Below are 23,094 nucleotides of genomic sequence, written 5' to 3' on the forward strand. Positions count from 1 at the left end.
GCTTTCTGACCATGGCACCACCTGGTTGTCAGTAAGTCGCCCCTTCTTCCTGGAGGAGCCATCAGCCAGCTCCGGGCTCTGATGACTCCTCCAGGCTGTTTACTGTATAGCGGCACCCAGCACCCTCACCCATATGCCCAGTGGCTGGGCTGCTCTCATCCACTCAAGTGAAGCTGATAATATGGCAGCTTCTGGTTCCAGCGCTCTCGGCAAAGCCTACCGAGAAATGTAAGACCGTCCGAATAACGCCTTTCAGGGCGTAGACATTCTTACATGTACGGATTTCGCCTTCATCTTGCCGGAAGCGCTGGTGCCACAGTCCCTTCTCACTTTGCTGGAGATCAGCTGCAAGTCCCACATTACAATCTGATACAGTAAGGTCAGCACCCAGGTGTCCCCCATGTTACACTGTGCACGGCCACACGTGCCCCCCCCCCCCCCCCCCCGGAGGATGGACAACATGGCGGCTGGATGCAGACAGAATTCCTTTATTCAGCTCATGACCCGGCATCTTGTCTTCTGGATGTCAGGCAGGACCAAGCCAGTTGCTGACTCTTCAGAGACGGGCTGAGTTAGGAAGATGGGGTGTCTGTGGGGCGCTGCGTCTCCAGGAGCCCTAGGGATGAAGCAAATGTCGTCAGGCTGTAGTCACACGTGATGGATTTGCCATGTTCTGCACGGAATCTCCTCAGTTAGGTACAATACAAGGGGGTTACACACAAAGACATTGCTGTGTGTGAACATGGCCTTATGAGTCATGATATACAACGCCATGTCCTAGAAAATGAACCACTAGTCATAAATAAGTCCACTCAGAAATGGCTGCTTGACATCAAGGACTGGCCCTAGAATGCACGTGACTGGAGGCATAGGGGCGCTGTGCCTGGCAGCAGCATTGGACGGGACAGATGGCGGCGGCACCAGCTCCCGGAGAGAAGCCGCTCCGCTGTATGCTGGCAGCATGGCTTCCAGGGCAGGACACCCCCTGTACACTGTGTCTGGCAGAGCCCCTTCCCTCTGCTGATACTGGACCAACGCCAGTCCTGTCCTATAGTCTAAACAATTACTATCATGTGTCTGCTCAGGGAGATGCGCAATAAGCCTTACTCTGAACGAATGGCCGCCTTACCCTTGGTCTCCTGGAGCCGAGTCCTCTTTATCGGATCCTTCTCTTCTTTTCCTGGAGTAAAGAAAGAGAAGAGGGTCACGTTCCACTGCGCAGGTCAAGAAGAGGCTATGGCCATTCTGTGGGGGTGCCATTTCTCCTCAACCCCTCCTATTGCCGCATGCTCACCTATGCCCCTGTTTTTGGCCTCCTGCACCCTCGCCTGTGTTTTAGGCCTCCTGCGTGCGCGCGCCTATGCCCGTGTTTTAGGCCTCCTGCGTGCGCGCGCCTATGCCCGTGTTTTAGGCCTCCTGCACGCTCGCCTATGCCCGTGTTTTAGGCCTCCTGCGCGCTCGCCTATGCCCGTGTTTTAGGCCTCCTGCGCGCTCGCCTATGCCCGTGTTTTAGGCCTCCTGCGTGCTCGCCTATGCCCGTGTTTTAGGCCTCCTGCGCGCTCGCCTATGCCCGTGTTTTAGGCCTCCTGCGCGCTCGCCTATGCCCGTGTTTTAGGCCTCCTGCGCGCTCGCCTATGCCCGTGTTTTAGGCCTCCTGCGTGCGCGCGCCTATGCCCGTGTTTTAGGCCTCCTGCACGCTCGCCTATGCCCGTGTTTTAGGCCTCCTGCGCGCTCATCTATGCCCGTGTTTTAGGCCTCCTGCGCGCTCGCCTATGCCCGTGTTTTAGGCCTCCTGCGCGCTCGCCTATGCCCGTGTTTTAGGCCTCCTGCGCGCTCGCCTATGCCCGTGTTTTTGGCCTTCTGCGCGCTCGCCTATGCCCGTGTTTTTGGCCTTCTGCGCGCTCGCCTATGCCCGTGTTTTAGGCCTCCTGCGCGCTCGCCTATGCCCGTGTTTTAGGCCTCCTGCGCGCTCGCCTATGCCCGTGTTTTAGGCCTCCTGCGCGCTCGCCTATGCCCGTGTTTTAGGCCTCCTGCGCGCTCGCCTATGCCCGTGTTTTAGGCCTCCTGTGTGCTCGCCTATGCCCGTGTTTTAGGCCTCCTGTGTGCTCGACTATGCCCGTGTTTTAGGCCTCCTGCGCTCTCGCCTATGCCCGTGTTTTAGGCCTCCTGTGTGCTCGCCTATGCCCGTGTTTTAGGCCTCCTGCGCGCTCGCCTATGCCCGTGTTTTAGGCCTCCTGCGCGCTCGCCTATGCCCGTGTTTTAGGCCTCCTGCACGCTCGCCTATGCCCGTGTTTTAGGCCTCCTGCACGCTCGCCTATGCCCGTGTTTTTGGCCTTCTGCGCGCTCGCCTATGCCCGTGTTTTTGGCCTTCTGCGCGCTCGCCTATGCCCGTGTTTTTGGCCTTCTGCGTGCTCACCTTGGGATGAGAGGATTAGGTGAAATCCTACATGCATGAACCTTCTTGCACCCCAGCATCGGCCAGCAGGAGACAGATCTTGTGTCTCGGGGCTATAGGCCGATGGCTGTCCATGGCCTCTACACAAGATTAGATGTGGGATTAATCGCCCTAATCCAGTATCTAACGACATGGAATAAGGACAAGTATTGTGCAGCTACATAAATTTTTTATCGGGGGAAGCACGAGGCCGACTGCGGGTAGATTACAGGCGTGAGGGCGATTGGTTGGTTGTTGCACTCAGGTTGGCCTCTTTTTGGGGACATGTGAGTAACCTATAAGATTATTACAGAAAATGTAATTGGTTTTCCATGTCGCCACCCGATACAGCGTGACAGAAGTGCGATGGTTTACCTTGGAGCGGCATCGCCTAACCCGACGACAGAGCCATTCATCTTGGCAAACAGCAGCCTCAGAACTTTCTCCTTCTGCTCCCATGTCAGATCTCCAAAATTAGCGCCTCCTCTCTGAAGGTGCGACCTATGAGACACTCATTAGATGGGCGGCTGTCTACCATGTTGCCTAGATCCTGGTCAGTGATTGCTGGAAGGGTGTGGGTCAGGGTGGCACAGATGCATGGGGAGGGGGATTCAGAGCACTAGGAGCACGGGAAGAGGGCCGGATACAAGTGGAGACCAGGATGTCACAGGCACCCAGTGATGATCACTGGCGGTAGGGAGGCGGTTTTTAGTTCTAATTACCATTTTTCAGCTTCCATGAGGTCACGGCTGACATCATTAGTGCTGTGCTCTCTGTTGTGAAAGGTCCGGACCTTGGGGTACTGCTCCGACCCGCTGGCTGCCATCCTCATGCGGCTGTGATACGCCACCTGTGCCATCTTCTGATAATAGTTCCTGCTTGACTTAATCTCCTGCTTCACATCCTCCAGCGCCTCAAGGAAGAAGCCTTCCACCTGGGTCCTCTCCTGTAGGATGTTGTGGGCCAGCTTCTTCACCCGCTTCATCTCTCTGTCCTTCATCTCTAGAGTTTTCTGCAGCTTCTGAAGCTCCACATTTTCTGCCTGCTCCACCACCTGTTGCTCCTTCTGCAGCATCATCTTCTCCAGGGCATTCTCCAGAGTCCGGATGGTCTGCTGTAAGGCCTGGATTTGGATGTTTCTCTCAGCATCTTGTTTGATCTTTTGCTGAATGAGCTGCTGGTTGGTTTCCTGTGTAAGAAAAGAGACCTTAGATATGGCGCTCGCCCACAGCCCCCTTGGATATGGCGCTCGCCCACAGCCCCCTTGGATATGGCGCTCGCCCACAGCCCCCTTGGATATGGCGCTCGCCCACAGCCCCCTTGGATATGGCGCTCGGAGGTGTGGGGGGGGGGGGTAGAGAATTTGTGTCGTGCTGGGACATCGGGTGGTGGTTAGAGCCGGTGCGCCAGGACACTGGGGCGGGGGGTTAGCACAGTCAAGCCTGTGGCTCAGCCGCTAAGATTTTTGCCCTGGGTTGGAGACCCTCCAGTCTGAGGTGTTCTCTATCACTATTACAATGCTCAAGGCCCTAGTGCTCTATATGAGGGAATTACTTATTTTAACCCCTTCCAGACCTCCATTATACATTTACAGTGGAAGTCAGGAATTGAACATGGCACCTGCTCGGAGGTTGAGAAGGCGCCATAGCGCAGCAGACATCCATATGGCAATAATGCTGATCGCTGACATTTAACCCCTCACATGCTGTGGTCAATTGCAACCATCTGAGGCATCCTTCCCCTGGAGCCCTTTGCCTCCGGGGGCCCAAAAAGATCCCCCTGCTGAGACGGAGGTTGCTATGGCAGTGTCATGCTAAATCATTGCAGACTATGGTAGAAGCGATCAGACGATCGCATGTTAAAGTCCCTTTGGAGGATTTAAAATAAGTAAAAAGAAATTAAAACATTTTTAAAACCTATGAAAAAATGTATAAAAATTCTAATCGGCCCCTTTCCCCATATTAATAATAAAAGCTGAAGATGGTTGTCATTGCTTCTATGATAATAAAGATATTTAGAGATGTGCCAACCTTGTCGTGCAGCAGCTGCTTCTTCTCCTCCTGCAGGAGCAGCGCTCGTTTCTGGATCTCGCGGGTCTGGTTCACATGATAAGAAATGGCTTCCCTCAGACGCACGTTCTCCTTAAAGACTGATCTTCCAACATCACCCAGCTGCCTGAAGGATGAATGGAGCATGTGGTGAGGTGGTCTCCAGGAACTGACCACCCACGCCCTACATCAGGTAGTTTTTGGGTGGACCCTCCCCGGGATTTGGAGTAACTGGCTGGTGGCCAGGGTGCAGTCTGGTCACAGAATCCTTAACCCGGAGATTACGGGGAATGGCAGGAGACGCTCGCATGTTTCTTATCCCGGAGATTATGGGGAATGGCGGGAACCGCTCGCAGGATCCTTATCCCAGAGATTATGGGGAATGGCGGGAGACGCTCGCAGGATCCTTAACCCAGAGATTATGGGGAATGGCGGGAGACGCTCGCAGGATCCTTAACCTGGAGATTACAGGGAATGGCAGGAGACGCTCGCAGGTTTCTTAACCCGGAGATTATGGGGAATGGCAGGAGACGCTCGCAGGATCCTTATCCCGGAGATTATGGGGAATGGCGGGAACCGCTCGCAGGATCCTTATCCCAGAGATTATGGGGAATGGCAGGAGACGCTCGCAGGATCCTTATCCCGGAGATTACAGGGAATGGCGGGAACCGCTCGCAGGATCCTTATCCCAGAGATTATGGGGAATGGCAGGAGACGCTCGCAGGTTTCTTATCCCGGAGATTACAGGGAATGGCGGGAGACGCTCGCAGGTTTCTTATCCCGGAGATTACAGGGAATGGCGGGAGACGCTCGCAGGTTTCTTATCCCAGAGATTATGGGGAATGGCAGGAGACGCTCGCAGGTTTCTTATCCCGGAGATTATGGGGAATGGCGGGAACCGCTCGCAGGTTTCTTATCCCGGAGATTACAGGGAATGGCGGGAGACGCTCGCAGGATCCTTATCCCGGAGATTACAGGGAATGGCGGGAGACGCTCGCAGGTTTCTTATCCCGGATACAGCACATGACTTGTCAGGTTACAGGCTCAGCAGAGGGTATCGTACCTCCCCCATACAGCACATGACTTGTCAGGTTACAGGCTCAGCAGAGGGTATCGTACCTCCCCCATACAGCACATGACTTGTCAGGTTACAGGCTCAGCAGAGGGTATCGTACCTCCCCCATACAGCACATGACTTGTCAGGTTACAGGCTCAGCAGAGGGTATCGTACCTCCCCCATACAGCACATGACTTGTCAGGTTACAGGCTCAGCAGACGGTATTACCAATGATAGAATTAGATGTGATTGGATACGCTTGCTGATTCAAGCTGTTCTTTGCACTCTGGAGATGGGGAGGTAAGTGACTGTGGACTGTCAGTGATGGGATTTAGAAAGTGAGTAAGAGCAGGATTCATGTCTGGGTAACGTGGCCACCGGAGGCGCAGCTACTGCAGACTGAACAGTGTGGGGGCTGCGACTCAGGAAGTGCTGGATGTAGACATTCCTGCTCAGCCGCTGTGATGCCCAGAGAATGGAAAGCACAGACCTGAAAAAACGGTGTTGGGGGCATAAATATGTATTGGCAAAGGTACTGGGAGCACATTAGAAAATTAGATTTTCGGACCAGACAACCTCTTTAAGGAGTGTGTACACCTCCTAGAAGGGTTAATGGTTAGCATTGACCCACTTACGTGACGGCTTCAGTGTGAGCTTCCTCCGCCAGCATTATAATCTTCTTCTCAGCTTCCTTCTCCAAGCGTTGCTGAGGAAAACGAGAAAAGAAAGCCAAATTAAACCCTGTAAAACGTCCAGAGGAAGGGAACAGCCCCGAGAAATGCTCAGGTAATGGGCAACGGAGAGGGGAAGATTCCCCACCCCATCATTGCGGCCCGGGCCTGCCCTGTATATCACAGTCCACATGCAGCATGTGGACACCGTCTCTAAGGTTCCGGTTCTGCTCTGCAGGATCTGCCCTACTCCCTGACTGGAGTTCTTCAGTAGCCTTACAGTGAAGTTGTTTGAGGGTTCTTTTCGTTCCTTCACTAGAGACACCTTGACGGCGATTATTTAGATCAAGATGACAGACTTGGAGTCTTCTAACCGATTGCAGCCTTTGCCTCACACGTGTGACGGGACGGAACGTTAAGCCGGCCGCACACATTACACAGAGTGACGGGACGGAACGTTAAAGGCAACCTGTCACCTGGATTTTGGGTATAGAGCTGAGAATATGGGTTGCTAGATGGCGGCTAGCACATCCGCAATACCCAGTCCCCATAGCTCTGTGTGCTTTTATTGTGTAAAAAAAAACGTTTGAAAATATGACTCTTCTCTGGTCACACAAGTAAGATATGACTCTTTTATGTTAATTTGCATATGTATCAAATCGTCTTTTTTACACAATAAAAGCACACAGAGCTATGGGGACTGGGTATTGCGGATGTGCTAGCCGCCATCTAGCAACCCACGTCCTCAGCTCTATACCCAAAATCCCGGTGACAGGTTCCCTTTAAGCCGACCACACACATTACACAGAGAGACGGGACGGAACGTTAAGCCGACCACACACATTACACAGAGAGACAGGACGGAACGTTAAGCCGACCACACACATTACACAGAGTGACGGGGGAGGAATGTTAAGCCTATTGCACACATTACACAGAGTGACTGGGGGGAACATTATGTCAGCCGCACACATTACTCAGAGTGACGGGAGGGAACGTTAAGCCTATTGCACACATTACACAGAGTGACTGACTGAGGGGAACATTATGTCAGCCGCACACATTACTCAGAGTGACGGGAGGGAACGTTAAGCCGACCACTCACATTACACAGAGTGACGGGACGGAACGTTAAGCCGACCACACACATTACACAGAGAGACGGGACGGAACGTTAAGCCGACCACACACATTACACAGAGAGACAGGACGGAACGTTAAGCCGACCACACACATTACACAGAGTGACGGGGGAGGAATGTTAAGCCTATTGCACACATTACACAGAGTGACTGGGGGGAACATTATGTCAGCCGCACACATTACTCAGAGTGACGGGAGGGAACGTTAAGCCTATTGCACACATTACACAGAGTGACTGACTGAGGGGAACATTATGTCAGCCGCACACATTACTCAGAGTGACGGGAGGGAACGTTAAGCCGACCACACACATTACACAGAGTGACGGGACGGAACGTTAAGCCGACCACACACATTACACAGAGTGACGGGACGGAACGTTAAGCCGACCACACACATTACACAGAGAGACGGGACGGAACGTTAAGCCGACCACACACATTACACAGAGTGACGGGGGAGGAATGTTAAGCCTATTGCACACATTACACAGAGTAACTGGGGGGAACATTATGTCAGCCGCACACATTACTCAGAGTGACGGGAGGGAACGTTAAGCCGACCACACACATTACACAGAGTGACGGGAGGGAACGTTAAGCTGGCCGCACACATTACATAGAGAGACCGGACGGAACGTTAAGCCGACCACACACATTACACAGAGAGACGGGACGGAACGTTAAGCCGACCACACACATTACACAGAGAGACGGGACGGAACGTTAAGCCGACCACACACATTACACAGAGTGACGGGACGGAACGTTAAGCCGACCACACACATTACACAGAGTGACGGGACGGAACGTTAAGCCGACCACACACATTACACAGAGAGACGGGACGGAACGTTAAGCCGACCACACACATTACACAGAGTGACGGGACGGAACGTTAAGCCGACCACACACATTACACAGAGTGACGGGACGGAACGTTAAGCCGACCACACACATTACACAGAGTGACGGGACGGAACGTTAAGCCGACCACACACATTACACAGAGAGACGGGACGGAACGTTAAGCCGACCACACACATTACACAGAGTGACGGGACGGAACGTTAAGCCGGCCACACACATTACACAGAGTGACTGGGGGGAACATTATGTCAGCCGCACACATTACTCAGTGACGGGAGGGAACGTTAGGCTGGCCACACACATCAGATAGAAATTGGCTGATGGCTGCAATCTTCAAGCGAGTGTCCCTTGCACTGATGTGATCGTACACGTTGGTCCACTTCAGCCATTACAGTGGTTCATAACCCTAATGAAACCGGGTGATGGACGAAAGATCACTGTGGGAACCTTCTTTCAGAGATCTTTTGTCCAGCTATGGAATAAAAGTATTAAAGATGGCCCCGTTCTGTCATTTGATGGCGAAAACGATTACTTGTTGTTCCGTCCATTTTGATCTACTTTAGACTGGACTCACATGTCTTATCTGCCCCGATACAGGTCTAACTGACCCGAACTCACGACGTCCAGATCCCTAGGGTCAGGCCATGACACACGCTGGAGATACGGGCCCTTACGCGTGTAGGCACTGTAAGGGGCCGGGCAGGAGCATTACCTTCTCCTCCATGAAGTGCCTCTCCGTGGTGGACAGAGCTTTCTGATGATCCTTTTTGGCTCGGAGGAGGCTGTCCTTAATCTGTAGGGAGAGTACACGCATGTAAATGGGTGCTGACTATCCTCAGCGGCTGAGGTAGATTTTTGGGGGGTGACCTCTTCCAGTTCTCTCTCCAGTTCAGCTTTGTGTCTGTGGAATTCCTTCATCGCTCTGAACTCAGACTGAATGACCTGCATCTCATGAGCTCTACGGGAACATTCCTCTTCTAGACCAGAAATCTGCTTCTGATACGTTTCCACCTGGGAAAGAACAGAATTCTTTAGCTAATCATAGAGAAATATGGAGTGGAGACTGATGGACAATAACTCCCACTTTCCATCAGTGCTGACTATGGGCTTCCTAACCAAGTAGCCCAGGATCCTTCGGGTTTGAATAAGGAAAAGCCAAAATAGAACAAAGGTTCTGTGCTGTGAGGATGACATAAGAAAGGAGAAATCCTGGAGGCCACACCCTAAAGGGGACCTCCGAGGACAGAAGCCTCATGTACACAGTCTTGCTCTAAGGGCAGGAGGAGAACAGACTGGGGCAGATTTACTAACAGCGGCTGGGTGGTAGATGTGGCCACCTGTCTACGTTTATACCACCTCTTAGGTGGCTTACTTTGTGCCAGAATCGTACACATATTTAGCCATTCCGCCTCCCCTGCTAGGTCACACCCCTAGATGTGGTGCATGGCCTCTGCACCTGAACTTTGCTGCATTTCCCATAGTAAATCGGCCTGACTGTCTGAGTTCTGGTTCTGCACTCACCCATCCTACATGACCTGCATTGCAAGAAGACAACATTCTGCCCCTTCACTGCTGGCCGCCAGCCCTCACCCACGTGCCAGTCTTTACCAGGGCTAGATTGCGCTGCTGCCTGTGATGGTGAACCTGTCTCACCGGTAGACTGGATGATGGTCATGCATAGGGTACTCACCAGCCGCGCTCGCTCCTCTTCAGCCATTTTCCTCTGTGCTATCAGCTGTTGCTGCAGTTTCACAATCTGTAGAAGTGGAGATGGTTAAAGCTGTGGTGGTCACTGGGCATCAATGCTACACAGCACATGCACCACAGTCCGCCCAGCAAACAGCTGTAGGTAATGGGGACACCTCACCCATAATGGGCCTACATCATACAGTGCTTCAAGCCCTGCAGAAGATGCTTGCCTGCTCCCAAGGGGAGCTTCAAAAGGCAAACTGAACGGCTGAATTGGAAAATGAGAAGAAAAAAATCTACAACATGCACCGTTTTTTGTCCGGCCACCTCTCGGCATGTTTGCCGTGCTGCGGCCACACCTCCGGCCTGCCCCCATTATAGTGAATGGGGCCGGAGCGCACTTCCGCCAGCATGGTGGACTTGCGGTAGCACGGATCCGGCAAGCTACTGCAAGTGTGAAAGTAGCCTAAGAGGAGCAAAGAGGAGAGGAAGAATAGAAGGGTAAGAGGAGAGGAACAACAGAAGGGTAAGAGGAGCAAAGAGGGGAGGAACAACAGAAGAGTAAGAGGAGAGGAAGAACGGAAGGGTGAGAGGAGCAAAGAGGGGAGGAAGAACAGAAGAGTAAGAGGAGAGGAAGAACGGAAGGGTGAGAGGAGCAAAGAGGGGAGGAACAACAGAAGAGTAAGAGGAGAGGAAAAAACGGAAGTGTAGGAGGAGAGGAAAAAACGAAAGTGTAGGAGGAGAGGAAAAAACGAAAGTGTAGGAGGAGAGGAAAAAACGAAAGTGTAGGAGGAGAGGAAAAAACGAAAGTGTAGGAGGAGAGGAAAAAACGAAAGTGTAGGAGGAGAGGAAAAAACGAAAGTGTAGGAGGAGAGGAAAAAACGAAAGTGTAGGAGGAGAGGAAAAAACGAAAGTGTAGGAGGAGAGGAAAAAACGGAGGGATGACCTATGTGTGCAGGGAAGCTGGGACTGCGGGGCAGAGGGGTGACCAATGTGTGCTGGGACTGCGGGGCAGAGGGATGACCAATGTGTGCTGGGACTGCGGGGCAGAGGGATGACCAATGTGTGCTGGGACTGCGGGGCAGAGGGATGACCAATGTGTGCTGGGACTGCGGGGCAGAGGGGTGACCTATGTGTGCAGGGAAGCTGGGACTGCGGGGCAGAGGGGTGACCAATGTGTGCTGGGTTGCTGGGACTGCGGGGCAGAGGGGTGACCAATGTGTGCTGGGTTGCTGGGACTGCGGGGCAGAGGGATGACCTATGTGTGCAGGGAAGCTGGGACTGCGGGGCAGAGGGATGACCTATGTGTGCAGGGAAGCTGGGACTGCGGGGCAGAGGGATGACCTATGTGTGCTGGGAAGCTGGGACTGCGGGGCAGAGGGATGACCTATGTGTGCAGGGAAGCTGGGACTGCGGGGCAGAGGGATGACCTATGTGTGCTGGGAAGCTGGGACTGCGGGGCAGAGGGATGACCTATGTGTGCAGGGAAGCTGGGACTGCGGGGCAGAGGGATGACCTATGTGTGCAGGGAAGCTGGGACTGCGGGGCAGAGGGGTGACCAATGTGTGCTGGGACTGCGGGGCAGAGGGGTGACCAATGTGTGCTGGGACTGCGGGGCAGAGGGATGACCAATGTGTGCAGGGAAGCTGGGACTGCGGGGCAGAGGGGTGACCAATGTGTGCTGGGTTGCTGGGACTGCGGGGCAGAGGGATGACCTATGTGTGCAGGGAAGCTGGGACTGCGGGGCAGAGGGATGACCTATGTGTGCAGGGAAGCTGGGGCAGAGGGATGACCTATGTGTGCAGGGAAGCTGGGACTGCGGGGCAGAGGGATGACCTATGTGTGCAGGGAAGCTGGGACTGCGGGGCAGAGGGATGACCTATGTGTGCAGGGAAGCTGGGACTGCGGGGCAGAGGGATGACCTATGTGTGCTGGGAAGCTGGGACTGCGGGGCAGAGGGATGACCTATGTGTGCAGGGAAGCTGGGACTGCGGGGCAGAGGGATGACCTATGTGTGCAGGGAAGCTGGGACTGCGGGGCAGAGGGATGACCTATGTGTGCAGGGAAGCTGGGGCAGAGGGATGACCTATGTGTGCAGGGAAGCTGGGACTGCGGGGCAGAGGGGTGACCAATGTGTGCTGGGACTGCGGGGCAGAGGGGTGACCTATGTGTGCAGGGAAGCTGGGACTGCGGGGCAGAGGGATGACCTATGTGTGCTGGGACTGCGGGGCAGAGGGATGACCTATGTGTGCAGGGAAGCTGGGACTGCGGGGCAGAGGGATGACCTATGTGTGCTGGGAAGCTGGGACTGCGGGGCAGAGGGATGACCTATGTGTGCAGGGAAGCTGGGACTGCGGGGCAGAGGGATGACCTATGTGTGCAGGGAAGCTGGGACTGCGGGGCAGAGGGATGACCTATGTGTGCAGGGAAGCTGGGACTGCGGGGCAGAGGGGTGACCAATGTGTGCTGGGACTGCGGGGCAGAGGGGTGACCAATGTGTGCTGGGACTGCGGGGCAGAGGGATGACCAATGTGTGCAGGGAAGCTGGGACTGCGGGGCAGAGGGGTGACCAATGTGTGCTGGGACTGCGGGGCAGAGGGGTGACCAATGTGTGCTGGGACTGCGGGGCAGAGGGGTGACCAATGTGTGCTGGGTTGCTGGCACTGCGGGGCAGAGGGATGACCTATGTGTGCAGGGAAGCTGGGACTGCGGGGCAGAGGGATGACCTATGTGTGCAGGGAAGCTGGGACTGCCGGGCAGAGGGGTGACCTATGTGTGCTGGGACTGCGGGGCAGAGGGATGACCTATGTGTGCAGGGAAGCTGGGACTGCGGGGCAGAGGGATGACCTATGTGTGCTGGGAAGCTGGGACTGCGGGGCAGAGGGATGACCTATGTGTGCAGGGAAGCTGGGACTGCGGGGCAGAGGGATGACCTATGTGTGCAGGGAAGCTGGGACTGCGGGGCAGAGGGATGACCTATGTGTGCAGGGAAGCTGGGACTGCGGGGCAGAGGGATGACTTATGTGTGCAGGGAAGCTGGGGCTGCGGGGCAGAGGGATGACCTATGTGTGCAGGGAAGCTGGGGCAGAGGGGTGACCTATGTGTGCTGGGACTGCGGGGCAGAGGGATGACCTATGTGTGCTGGGACTGCGGGGCAGAGGGGTGACCTATGTGTGCTGGGACTGCGGGGCAGAGGGATGACCTATGTGTGCAGGGAAGCTGGGACTGCGGGGCAGAGGGATGACCTATGTGTGCTGGGACTGCGGGGCAGAGGGATGACCTATGTGTGCTGGGACTGCTAGGAGGGAAGCCCGTTATAAACACTGTGTGGCAGTGACGTATAACGGAAATTTACCATGTCATCCTTCCGTTCGTCCTGCTTCTTGAGAAACCCTATGACATCCAGCATGTCCTTCTCCAGCTGATACTGGTTCTTTGTCAGCTCAGCATTGTTCTGTGCCAGGCTGCGTGCAGCCTCCCGGTACTCGGCTCGGGAAAACTCTGTCACCTTCAGTCGGGTCTCCCACACCGCCGCACTCGCCTTCGCTCTCTCCACCTCTGACTCTTTATCCACTCCCAGTTCATGTTTTCCGGCTGCCTTCTTCCTAGAAGCAAAAAGACTCTGGACAGTGACCCCAATGTGCACATTCAGGGGCGCTGTCCTCTCTGGGGTAGGGGGGCGCTGTCCTCTCCGGGGCAGGGGGGGCGCTGTCCTCTCCGAGGCAGGGGGGAGCTGTCCTCTCCGGGGCAGGGGGGAGCTGTCCGGGCAGGGGGGCGCTGTCCTCTCCGGGGCAGGGGGGCGCTGTCCTCTCCGGGGCAGGGGGGCGCTGTCCTCTCCGGGGCAGGGGGGGCGCTGTCCTCTCCGGGGCAGGGGGGGCGCTGTCCTCTCCGGGGCAGGGGGGGCGCTGTCCTCTCCGGGGCAGGGGGCGCTGTCCTCTCCGGGGCAGGGGGGAGCTGTCCTCTCCGGGGCAGGGGGGAGCTGTCCTCTCCGGGGCAGGGGGGAGCTGTCCTCTCCGGGGCAGGGGGGAGCTGTCCTCTCCGGGGCAGGGGGGCGCTGTCCTCTCCGGGGCAGGGGGGCGCTGTCCTCTCTGGGGCAGGGGGCAGCTGTCCTCTCCGGGGCAGGGGGGCGCTGTCCTCTCCGGGGCAGGGGGGGCGCTGTCCTCTCCGGGGCAGGGGGGAGCTGTCCTCTCCGGGGCAGGGGGGAGCTGTCCTCTCCGGGGCAGGGGGGAGCTGTCCTCTCCGGGGCAGGGGGGAGCTGTCCTCTCTGGGCAGGGGGCAGCTGTCCTCTCCGGGGCAGGGGGGCGCTGTCCTCTCCGGGGCAGGGGGGCGCTGTCCTCTCCGGGGTAGGGGGGAGCTGTCCTCTCCGGGGCAGGGGGGCGCTCTCCTCTCCGGGGCAGGGGGGCGCTGTCCTCTCCGGGGCAGGGGGGCGCTGTCCTCTCCGGGGCAGGGGGGCGCTGTCCTCTCTGGGGCAGGGGGGAGCTGTCCGGGCAGGGGGCGCTGTCCTCTCCGGGGCAGGGGGGCGCTGTCCTCTCTGGGGCAGGGGGGAGCTGTCCTCTCCGAGGCAGGGGGGAGCTGTCCTCTCCGGGGCAGGGGGGAGCTGTCCGGGCAGGGGGGCGCTGTCCTCTCCGGGGCAGGGAGGCGCTGTCCTCTCTGGGGCAGGGGGGAGCTGTCCTCTCCGGGGCAGGGGGGAGCTGTCCTCTCCGGGGCAGGGGGGAGCTGTCCTCTCCGGGGCAGGGGGGCGCTGTCCTCTGTCCGAGGCAGGGGGGAGCTGTCCTCTCCGTGGCAGGGGGGAGCTGTCCGGGCAGGGGGGCGCTGTCCTCATCCGGGCAGGGAGGCGCTGTCCTCTCTGGGGCAGGGGGGAGCTGTCCTCTCCGGGGCAGGGGGGGAGCTGTCCTCTCCGGGGCAGGGGGGAGCTGTCCTCTCCGGGGCAGGGGGAGCGTCTGTCCTCTCCGGGGAGGGGGGAGCTGTCCTCTCCGGGAGGGGGGAGCTGTCCTCTCCGGGCAGGGGGGCGCTGTCCCTCCGGGGCAGGGGGGAGCTGTCCTCTCCGGGGCAGGGGGGCGCTGTCCTCTCCGGGGCAGGGGGCGCTGTCCTCTCCGGGGCAGGGGGCGCTGTCCTCTCCGGGGCAGGGGGGAGCTGTCCTCTCCGGGGCAGGGGGGAGCTGTCCTCTCCGGGCAGGGGGAGCTGTCCTCTCCGGGCAGGGGGGAGCTGTCCTCTCCGGGGCAGGGGGGAGCTGTCCTCTCCGGGCAGGGGGGAGCTGTCCTCTCCGGGCAGGGGGGAGCTGTCCTCTCCGGGGCAGGGGGAGCTGTCCTCTCCGGGGCAGGGGGGACTGTCCTCTCCGGGGCAGGGGGGGCTGTCCTCTCCGGGGCAGGGGGGCGCTGTCCTCTCCGGGGCAGGGGGGAGCTGTCCTCTCCGGGCAGGGGGGCGGTCCTCTCGGGCAGGGGGGGCGGTCCTCTCCGGGGCAGGGGGAGCTGTCCTCTCCGGGGCAGGGGGGCGCTGTCCTCTCCGGGCAGGGGGAGCTGTCCTCTCCGGGCAGGGGGGCTCTGTCCTCTCCGGGCAGGGGGGAGCTGTCCTCTCCGGGCAGGGGGGGGGACTGTCCTCTCCGGGGCAGGGGGCGCTGTCCTCTCCGGGGCAGGGGGGAGCTGTCCTCTCCGGGGCAGGGGGAGCTGTCCTCTCCGGGGCAGGGGGGAGCTGTCCTCTCCGGGCAGGGGGGGGGGAAACTGTCCTCTCCGGGGTAGGGGGGAGCTGTCCTCTCCGGGGTAGGGGGGAGCTGTCCTCTCCGGGTAGGGGGGAGCTGTCCTCTCCGGGGCAGGGGGCGCTGTCCTCTCCGGGCAGGGGGGCTGTCCTCTCCGGGGCAGGGGGGCGCTGTCCTCTCCGGGGCAGGGGGCGCTGTCCTCTCCGGGGCAGGGGGGCGCTGTCCTCTCCGGGGCAGGAGCTGTCCTCTCCGGGGCAGGGGGGAGCTGTCCTCTCCGGGGCAGGGGGGCTGTCCTCTCCGGGGCAGGGGGGAGCTGTCCTCTCCGGGGCAGGGGGCTGTCCTCTCCGGGGCAGGGGGAGCTGTCCTCTCCGGGCAGGGGGGAGCTGTCCTCTCCGGGGCAGGGGGAGCTGTCCTCCGTGGCAGGGGGAGCTGTCCTCTCCGGGGCAGGGGGAGCTGTCCTCTCCGGGCAGGGGGGAGCTGTCCTCTCCGGGCAGGGGGCTGTCCTCTCCGGGGCAGGGGGGAGCTGTCCTCTCCGGGCAGGGGGGGGGAAACTGTCCTCTCCGGGGCAGGGGGGCGCTGTCCTCTCCGGGCAGGGGGCGCTGTCCTCTCCGGGGCAGGGGGGCGCTGTCCTCTCCGGGCAGGGGGGGGGGGGGGGACTGTCCTCTCCGGGCAGGGGGGCGCTGTCCTCTCCGGGCAGGGGGAGCTGTCCTCTCCGGGCAGGGGGCGCTGTCCTCTCCGGGGCAGGGGGGCTGTCCTCTCCGGGCAGGGGGGGGGGGACTGTCCTCTCCGGGGCAGGGGGGCGCTGTCCTCTCCGGGGCAGGGGGGAGCTGTCCTCTCCGGGGCAGGGGGACTGTCCTCTCCGGGGCAGGGGGGCGCTGTCCTCTCCGGGGCAGGGGGGCGCTGTCCTCTCCGGGGCAGGGGGGAGCTGTCCTCTCCGTGGCAGGGGGGACTGTCCTCTCCGGGGCAGGGGGGCGCTGTCCTCATCCGGGGCAGGGGGGGGGGGGGGGGGACTGTCCTCTCCGGGCAGGGGGGGCGCTGTCCTCTTCCGGGGCAGGGGGGAGCTGTCCTCTCCGGGGCAGGGGGGCGCTGTCCTCTCCGGTGGCAGGGGGAGCTGTCCTCTCCGGGGCAGGGGGGGGGGGGAACTGTCCTCTCCGGGGCAGGGGGGCGCTGTCCTCTCCGGGCAGGGGGGGGAGCTGTCCTCTCCGGGGCAGGGGGGACTGTCCTCTCCGGGGCAGGGGGGCGCTGTCCTCTCCGGGGCAGGGGGGCGCTTGTCCTCTCCGGGGCAGGGGGGCGCTGTCCTCTCCGGGCAGGGGGGCGCTGTCCTCTCCGGGGCAGGGGGGCGCTGTCCTCTCCGGGGCAGGGGGGAGCTGTCCTCTACGGGGTAGGGGGGAGCTGTCCTCTCCGGGGTAGGGGGGGCGCTGTCCTCTCCGGGGTAGGGGGTCAGGGGGGCCCCATGGTCACCTCTTGGTTTTCTTGCCCCGTGCCGCTTTCCTCCGGATTCCCGCCATTGCTGACGCGATAACTTGCCACAGCTCCAAATGTATTGTTTACATACAGCGGCAATAGTTACCATGGAGACAGCTCATGTGGCGTTGCCATCGGGTGGGCGGTGCTTCAGTCACATGTTGGGAAGTGCTGCGTAAACCGGGTCTGGTGCATGACGGGAACCACGCCCCCAAGCTGAAGGGTACCGTGAGCGGTGCGGTCTGAGCAGCACCCGTATAGGAACCTCTGTATACCGCACCCCCCCGTATAGAAACCTCTGTATACCGCACCCCCCCTCCCCCGTATAGGAACCTCTGTATACCGCCCCCCCCCCGTATAGAAACCTCTGTATACCGCACCCCCCCCCCGTATAGAAACCTCTGTATACCGCACCCCCCCCCCCGTATAGAAACCTCTGTATACCGCACCCCCCCCTCCCCCGTATAGAAACCTCTGTATACCGCACCCCCCTCCCCGTATAGAAACCTCTGTATACCGCCCCCCCCCCCCCGTATAGAAACCTCTGTATACCGCACCCCCCCCCCCCGTATAGAAACCTCTGTATACCGCACCCCCCCCCCCCGTATAGAAACCTCTGTAGACCGCACCCCCCCTCCCCCGTATAGACACCTCTGTATACCGCACCCCCCCTCCCCCGTATAGAAACCTCTGTATACCGCACCCCCCCCCCGTATAGAAACCTCTGTTACCGCACCCCCCTCCCCGTATAGAAAACCTCTGTATACCGAACCCCCCGTATAGAAACCTCTGTATACCGCACCCCCCCCGTATAGAAACCTCTGTATACCGCACCCCCCCCGTATAGAACCTCTGTATACCGCACCCCCCCGTATAGGAACCTCTGTATACCGCACCCCCCCCCGTATAGAAACCTCTGTATACCGCACCCCCCGTATAGAACCTCTGTATACCGCACCCCCCCAGTATAGAAATCCTCTGTATACCGCACACCCCCCGTATAGAAACCATCTGTATACCGCACCCCCCCGTATAGAAACCTCTGTATACCGCACCCCCCCCGTATAGAACCTCTGTATACCGCACCCCGTCGTATAGAACCTCTGTATACCCGCACCCCCCGTATAGAAACCTCTGTATACCGCACCCCCACCGTATAGAACCTCTGTATACCGCACCCCCCCGTATAGAAACCTCTGTATACCGCACCCCCCGTATAGAAAACCTTCTGTATAGCCGCACCCCCCCCGTATAGAAACTCTGTATACCGCACCCCCCCCTCCCCCGTATAGAAACCTCTGTATAACCGCACCCCCCCGTATAGAAACCTCTGTATACCGCACCCCCCGTATAGAAACCTCTGTATACCGCACCCCCCCGTATAGAACCTCTTGTATACCGCAATACCCCCCCCGTATAGAAACATCTGTATCCGCACCCCCCCGTATAGAAACCGCTGTATACCGCAACCCCCCTGTATAGGAACCTCTGTATAACCGACACCCCCCGTATAGAAACCTCTGTATACCGCACCCCCCGTATAGAACCCTCTGTATACCGCACCCCCCGTATATAACCTCTGTATAAATCCTGCACCCCCGTATAAAACCTCTGTATACCGCACCCCGTATATAACCTCTGTATACCGCACCCCCCTTATAGAAACCTCTGTATACAGCACCCCCGGAGAGAAACCTCTGTATACCGTCCCCCCTATAGAACCTCCTGTATACTGCACCCCCTATAGAAAACCTCTGTTATACCTGCACCCCCCGTATAGAAACCTCTGTATACCCGCCCCCCGTATAGAAACCTCTGTATACCGCACCCCCGTATATAAACCTCTGTATACCGCACCCCCTATAGAAACCTCTGTATGCACACCCCCCCGTATAGAACCTCTGTATGCCGCACCCCCCGTATAGAAACCTCTGTATACCGCCCCCCCGTATAGAAACCTCTGTATACCGCACCCCCCTATATAAACCTCTGTATACCGCACCCCCCGTATAGAAACTCTGTATACCGCACCCCGTATAGAAACCTCTGTATACCGCCCCCCGTATAGAAACCTCTGTATACCGCACCCCCGTATAGAAACCTCTGTATACCGCACCCCCCGTATACAAACCTCTGTATACCGCACCCCCCGTATAGAAACCTCTGTATACCGCACCCCCGTATAGAAACCTCTGTATACCGCACCCCCCGTATAGAAACCTCTGTATACCGCACCCCCCGTATAGAAACCTCTGTATACCGCACCCCCCGTATAGAAACCTCTGTATACCGCACCCCCCGTATAGAAACCTCTGTATACCGCACCCCCGTATATACCCTATAGAAACCTCTGTATACCGCACCCCCGTATAGAAACCTCTGTATACCGCACCCCCCGTATAGAAACCTCTGTATACCGCACCCCCCTATAGAAACCTCTGTATACCGCACCCCCCGTATAGAAACCTCTGTATACCGCACCCCCCGTATAGAAACCTCTGTATACCGCACCCCCCGTATAGAAACCTCTGTATACCGCACCCCCCGTATAGAAACCTCTGTATACCGCACCCCCGTATAGAAACCTCTGTATACCGCACCCCCCCGTATAGAAACCTCTGTATACCGCACCCCCGTATAGAAACCTCTGTATACCGCACCCCCGTATAGAAACCTCTGTATACCGCACCCCCCGTATAGAAACCTCTGTATACCGCACCCCCCCGTATAGAAACCTCTGTATACCGCACCCCCCGTATAGAAACCTCTGTATACCGCACCCCCCCGTATAGAAACCTCTGTATACCGCACCCCCCGTATAGAACCTCTGTATACCGCACCCCCCGTATAGAAACCTCTGTATACCGCACCCCCGTATAGAACCCTCTGTATACCGCACCCCCCGTATATAAACCTCTGTATACCGCACCCCCGTATATAAACCTCTGTATACCGCACCCCCGTATAAACCTCTGTATACCGCACCCCCCGTATAGAAACCTCTGTATACCGCACCCCCGTATAGAAACCTCTGTATACAGCACCCCCGTATAGAAACCTCTGTATACCGCCCCCCCTATAGAAACCTCTGTATACCGCCCCCCGTATAGAAACCTCTGTATACCGCCCCCCGTATAGAAACCTCTGTATACCGCACCCCCATATAGAAACCTCTGTATACTGCACCCCCTATAGAAACCTCTGTATACCGCACCCCCCGTATAGAAACCTCTGTATACCGCCCCCCGTATAGAAACCTCTGTATACCGCACCCCCTATAAACCTCTGTATACCGCACCCCCTATAGAAACCTCTGTATGCACACCCCCGTATAGAAACCTCTGTATGCCGCACCCCCCGTATAGAAACCTCTGTATACCGCCCCCCCATAGAAACCTCTGTATACCGCCCCCCATAAAACCTCTGTATACTGCACCCCCTATAGAAACCTCTGTATACCGCCCCCCTATAGAAACCTCTGTATACCGCCCCCCGTATAGAAACCTCTGTATACCGCCCCCCGTATAGAAACCTCTGTATACCGCCCCCCTATAGAAACCTCTGTATACCGCACCCCCTATAGAAACCTCTGTATACCGCACCCCCCGTATAGAACCTCTGTATACCGCCCCCCGTATAGAACCTCTGTATACCGCACCCCGTATATAAACCTCTGTATACCGCACCCCCTATAGAAACCTCTGTATCCACACCCCCCGTATAGAAACCTCTGTATACCGCACCCCCGTATAGAAACCTCTGTATACCGCCCCCCGTATAGAAACCTCTGTATACCGCACCCCCCGTAGATAAACCTCTGTATACCGCACCCCCTATAGAAACCTCTGTATACCGCACCCCCTATAGAAACCTCTGTATACCGCCCCCGTATAGAAACCTCTGTATACCGCACCCCCTATAGAAACCTCTGTATACCGCACCCCCCGTATAGAAACCTCTGTATACCGCCCCCCGTATAGAAACCTCTGTATACCGCACCCCCCTGTATATAAACCTCTGTATACCGCACCCCCGTATAGAAACCTCTATATACCGCACCCCCGTATAGAAACCTCTGTATACCGCCCCCCGTATAGAAACCTCTGTATACCCCCCCCCCTATAGAAACCTCTGTATACCGCACCCCCCGTATAGAACCTCTGTATACCGCACCCCCGTATAGAAACCTCTGTATACCGCACCCCCGTATAGAAACCTCTGTATACCGCACCCCCCGTATAGAAACCTCTGTATACCGCACCCCCCGTATAGAAACCTCTGTATACCGCACCCCTATAGAAACCTCTGTATACCGCACCCCCCGTATAGAAACCTCTGTATACCGCACCCCCGTATAGAACCCTATAGAAACCTCTGTATACCGCACCCCACCGTATAGAAACCTCTGTATACCGCACCCCCGTATAGAAACCTCTGTATACCGCACCCCCGTATAGAAACCTCTGTATACCGCACCCCCGTATAGAACCCTATAGAAACCTCTGTATACCGCACCCCCGTATAGAAACCTCTGTATACTGCACCCCCCGTATAGAAACCTCTGTATACCGCACCCCCGTATAGAACCCTATAGAAACCTCTGTATACCGCACCCCCCGTATAGAAACCTCTGTATACCGCACCCCCCGTATAGAAACCTCTGTATACCCACCCCGTATAGAAACCTCTGTATACCGCACCCCCGTATAGAAACCTCTGTATACCGCACCCCCCCGTATAGAAACCTCTGTATACCGCACCCCCCGTATAGAAACCTCTGTATACCGCACCCCCCGTATATAACCTCTGTATACCGCACCCCCCGTATAGAAACCTCTGTATACCGCACCCCCCGTATAGAAACCTCTGTATACCGCACCCCCGTATAGAAACCTCTGTATACCGCACCCCCCGTATAGAAACCTCTGTATACCGCACCCCCCGTATAGAAACCTCTGGATACCGCACCCCCCGTATAGAAACCTCTGTATACCGCACCCACCGTATAGAAACCTCTGTATAGCACCCCCCGTATAGAAACCTCTGTATACCGCACCCCCTATATAACCCTATAGAAACCTCTGTACCGCACCCCCGTTAGAACCTCTGTACACTGCACCCCCCGTATAGAAACCTCTGTATACCGCAACCCCCCGTATAGAAACCTCTGTATACCGCTCCCCCGTATAGAAAACCTCTGTATACCGCACCCCCCGTATAGAACCTCTGTATAGCACCCCCGTATAGAAACCTCTGTATACCGCACCCCCCTATAGAACCCTATAGAAACTCTGTATACCGCACCCCCGGATAGAAACCTCGTATAGTAACCCCCGTATAGAAACCCTGTAGACCGCACCCCCGTATAGAAACCTCTTATACCGCACCCCCCGTATAGAAACCTCTGTATACCGCACCCCCCGGATAGAAAACCTCTGTAGACCGCACCCCCCGTAGATAAACCTCTGTATAACCGCACCCCGTATTAACCTCTGTATACGCCCCCCGTATAGAAACCTTGTATACCGCACCCCCGTAATAGAACCTCGATACCGCACCCCCGTATAGAACCTCTGTATACCGCCCCCCCGTATAGAAACCTTTGTATACCGCACCCCCCGTATATAAACCTCTATACCGCACGCCCCCGTATATAAACCTCTGTATACCGCACCCCCCGTATAGAAACCTCTGTATACCGCACCCCCATATAGAAACCTCTGTATACCGCACCCCCATATAGGAAACCTCTGTATACCGCACCCTCCTATAGAACCCTATAGAACCTCTGTATACCCGCACCCCCGTATAGAAAACCTCTGTATACCGCACCCCCCGTATAGAAACCTCTGTAGACCGCACCCCCGTAGAGAAACCTCTGTATACCGCACCCCCGTATAGAAACCTCTGTATAACCCGCACCCCCCCATATAGAAACCTCTGTATAGCGACCCCCCCCGGATAGAAACCGCTGTATACCGCACCCCTATAGAACCCTATAGAAACCTCTGTATACCACACCCCTAT

At 57.5% G+C, this 23,094-nt stretch overlaps 2 protein-coding genes across 4 annotated transcripts in view; one reads left to right on the forward strand and one right to left on the reverse strand.

Moving 5' to 3' along the window:
- Positions 1 to 472: 472 nt before the first annotated feature.
- The window catches only part of BBOF1 (basal body orientation factor 1), a 50,918-nt gene continuing 28,296 nt past the window's right edge, over positions 473 to 23,094 (reverse strand). The window contains exons 1-11 of one of the 3 annotated variants that reach the window (XM_044271775.1): positions 17,174 to 17,372; positions 13,267 to 13,516; positions 9,913 to 9,978; positions 9,090 to 9,233; positions 8,935 to 9,015; positions 6,175 to 6,245; positions 4,465 to 4,609; positions 3,157 to 3,623; positions 2,810 to 2,935; positions 1,130 to 1,180; positions 473 to 616 (exon numbers count right to left, since the gene is read on the reverse strand). In XM_044271775.1, the coding sequence (XP_044127710.1) occupies positions 493 to 616; positions 1,130 to 1,180; positions 2,810 to 2,935; positions 3,157 to 3,623; positions 4,465 to 4,609; positions 6,175 to 6,245; positions 8,935 to 9,015; positions 9,090 to 9,233; positions 9,913 to 9,978; positions 13,267 to 13,516; positions 17,174 to 17,202 (1,554 nt within the window). In that variant the 5' untranslated portion in view covers positions 17,203 to 17,372 and the 3' untranslated portion in view covers positions 473 to 492. Of the gene's footprint in view, positions 617 to 1,129; positions 1,181 to 2,809; positions 2,936 to 3,156; positions 3,624 to 4,464; positions 4,610 to 6,174; positions 6,246 to 8,934; positions 9,016 to 9,089; positions 9,234 to 9,912; positions 9,979 to 13,266; positions 13,517 to 17,064; positions 17,373 to 23,094 lie in introns of those variants that run through there. The other 2 variants (XM_044271773.1, XM_044271774.1) reach the window with 2 other exon arrangements.
- Positions 5,738 to 23,094, forward strand: part of LOC122921637 — a 107,047-nt gene continuing 89,690 nt past the window's right edge. The window contains exon 1 of the mRNA XM_044271770.1: positions 5,738 to 5,839. The gene's annotated coding sequence lies outside the window, so the exon portion shown is untranslated. The remainder of the gene's footprint in view (positions 5,840 to 23,094) is intronic.

The sequence above is a fragment of the Bufo gargarizans genome, chromosome 11 (genome assembly GCF_014858855.1).
Source record: "Bufo gargarizans isolate SCDJY-AF-19 chromosome 11, ASM1485885v1, whole genome shotgun sequence".
Lineage (NCBI taxonomy): Eukaryota > Metazoa > Chordata > Amphibia > Anura > Bufonidae > Bufo > Bufo gargarizans.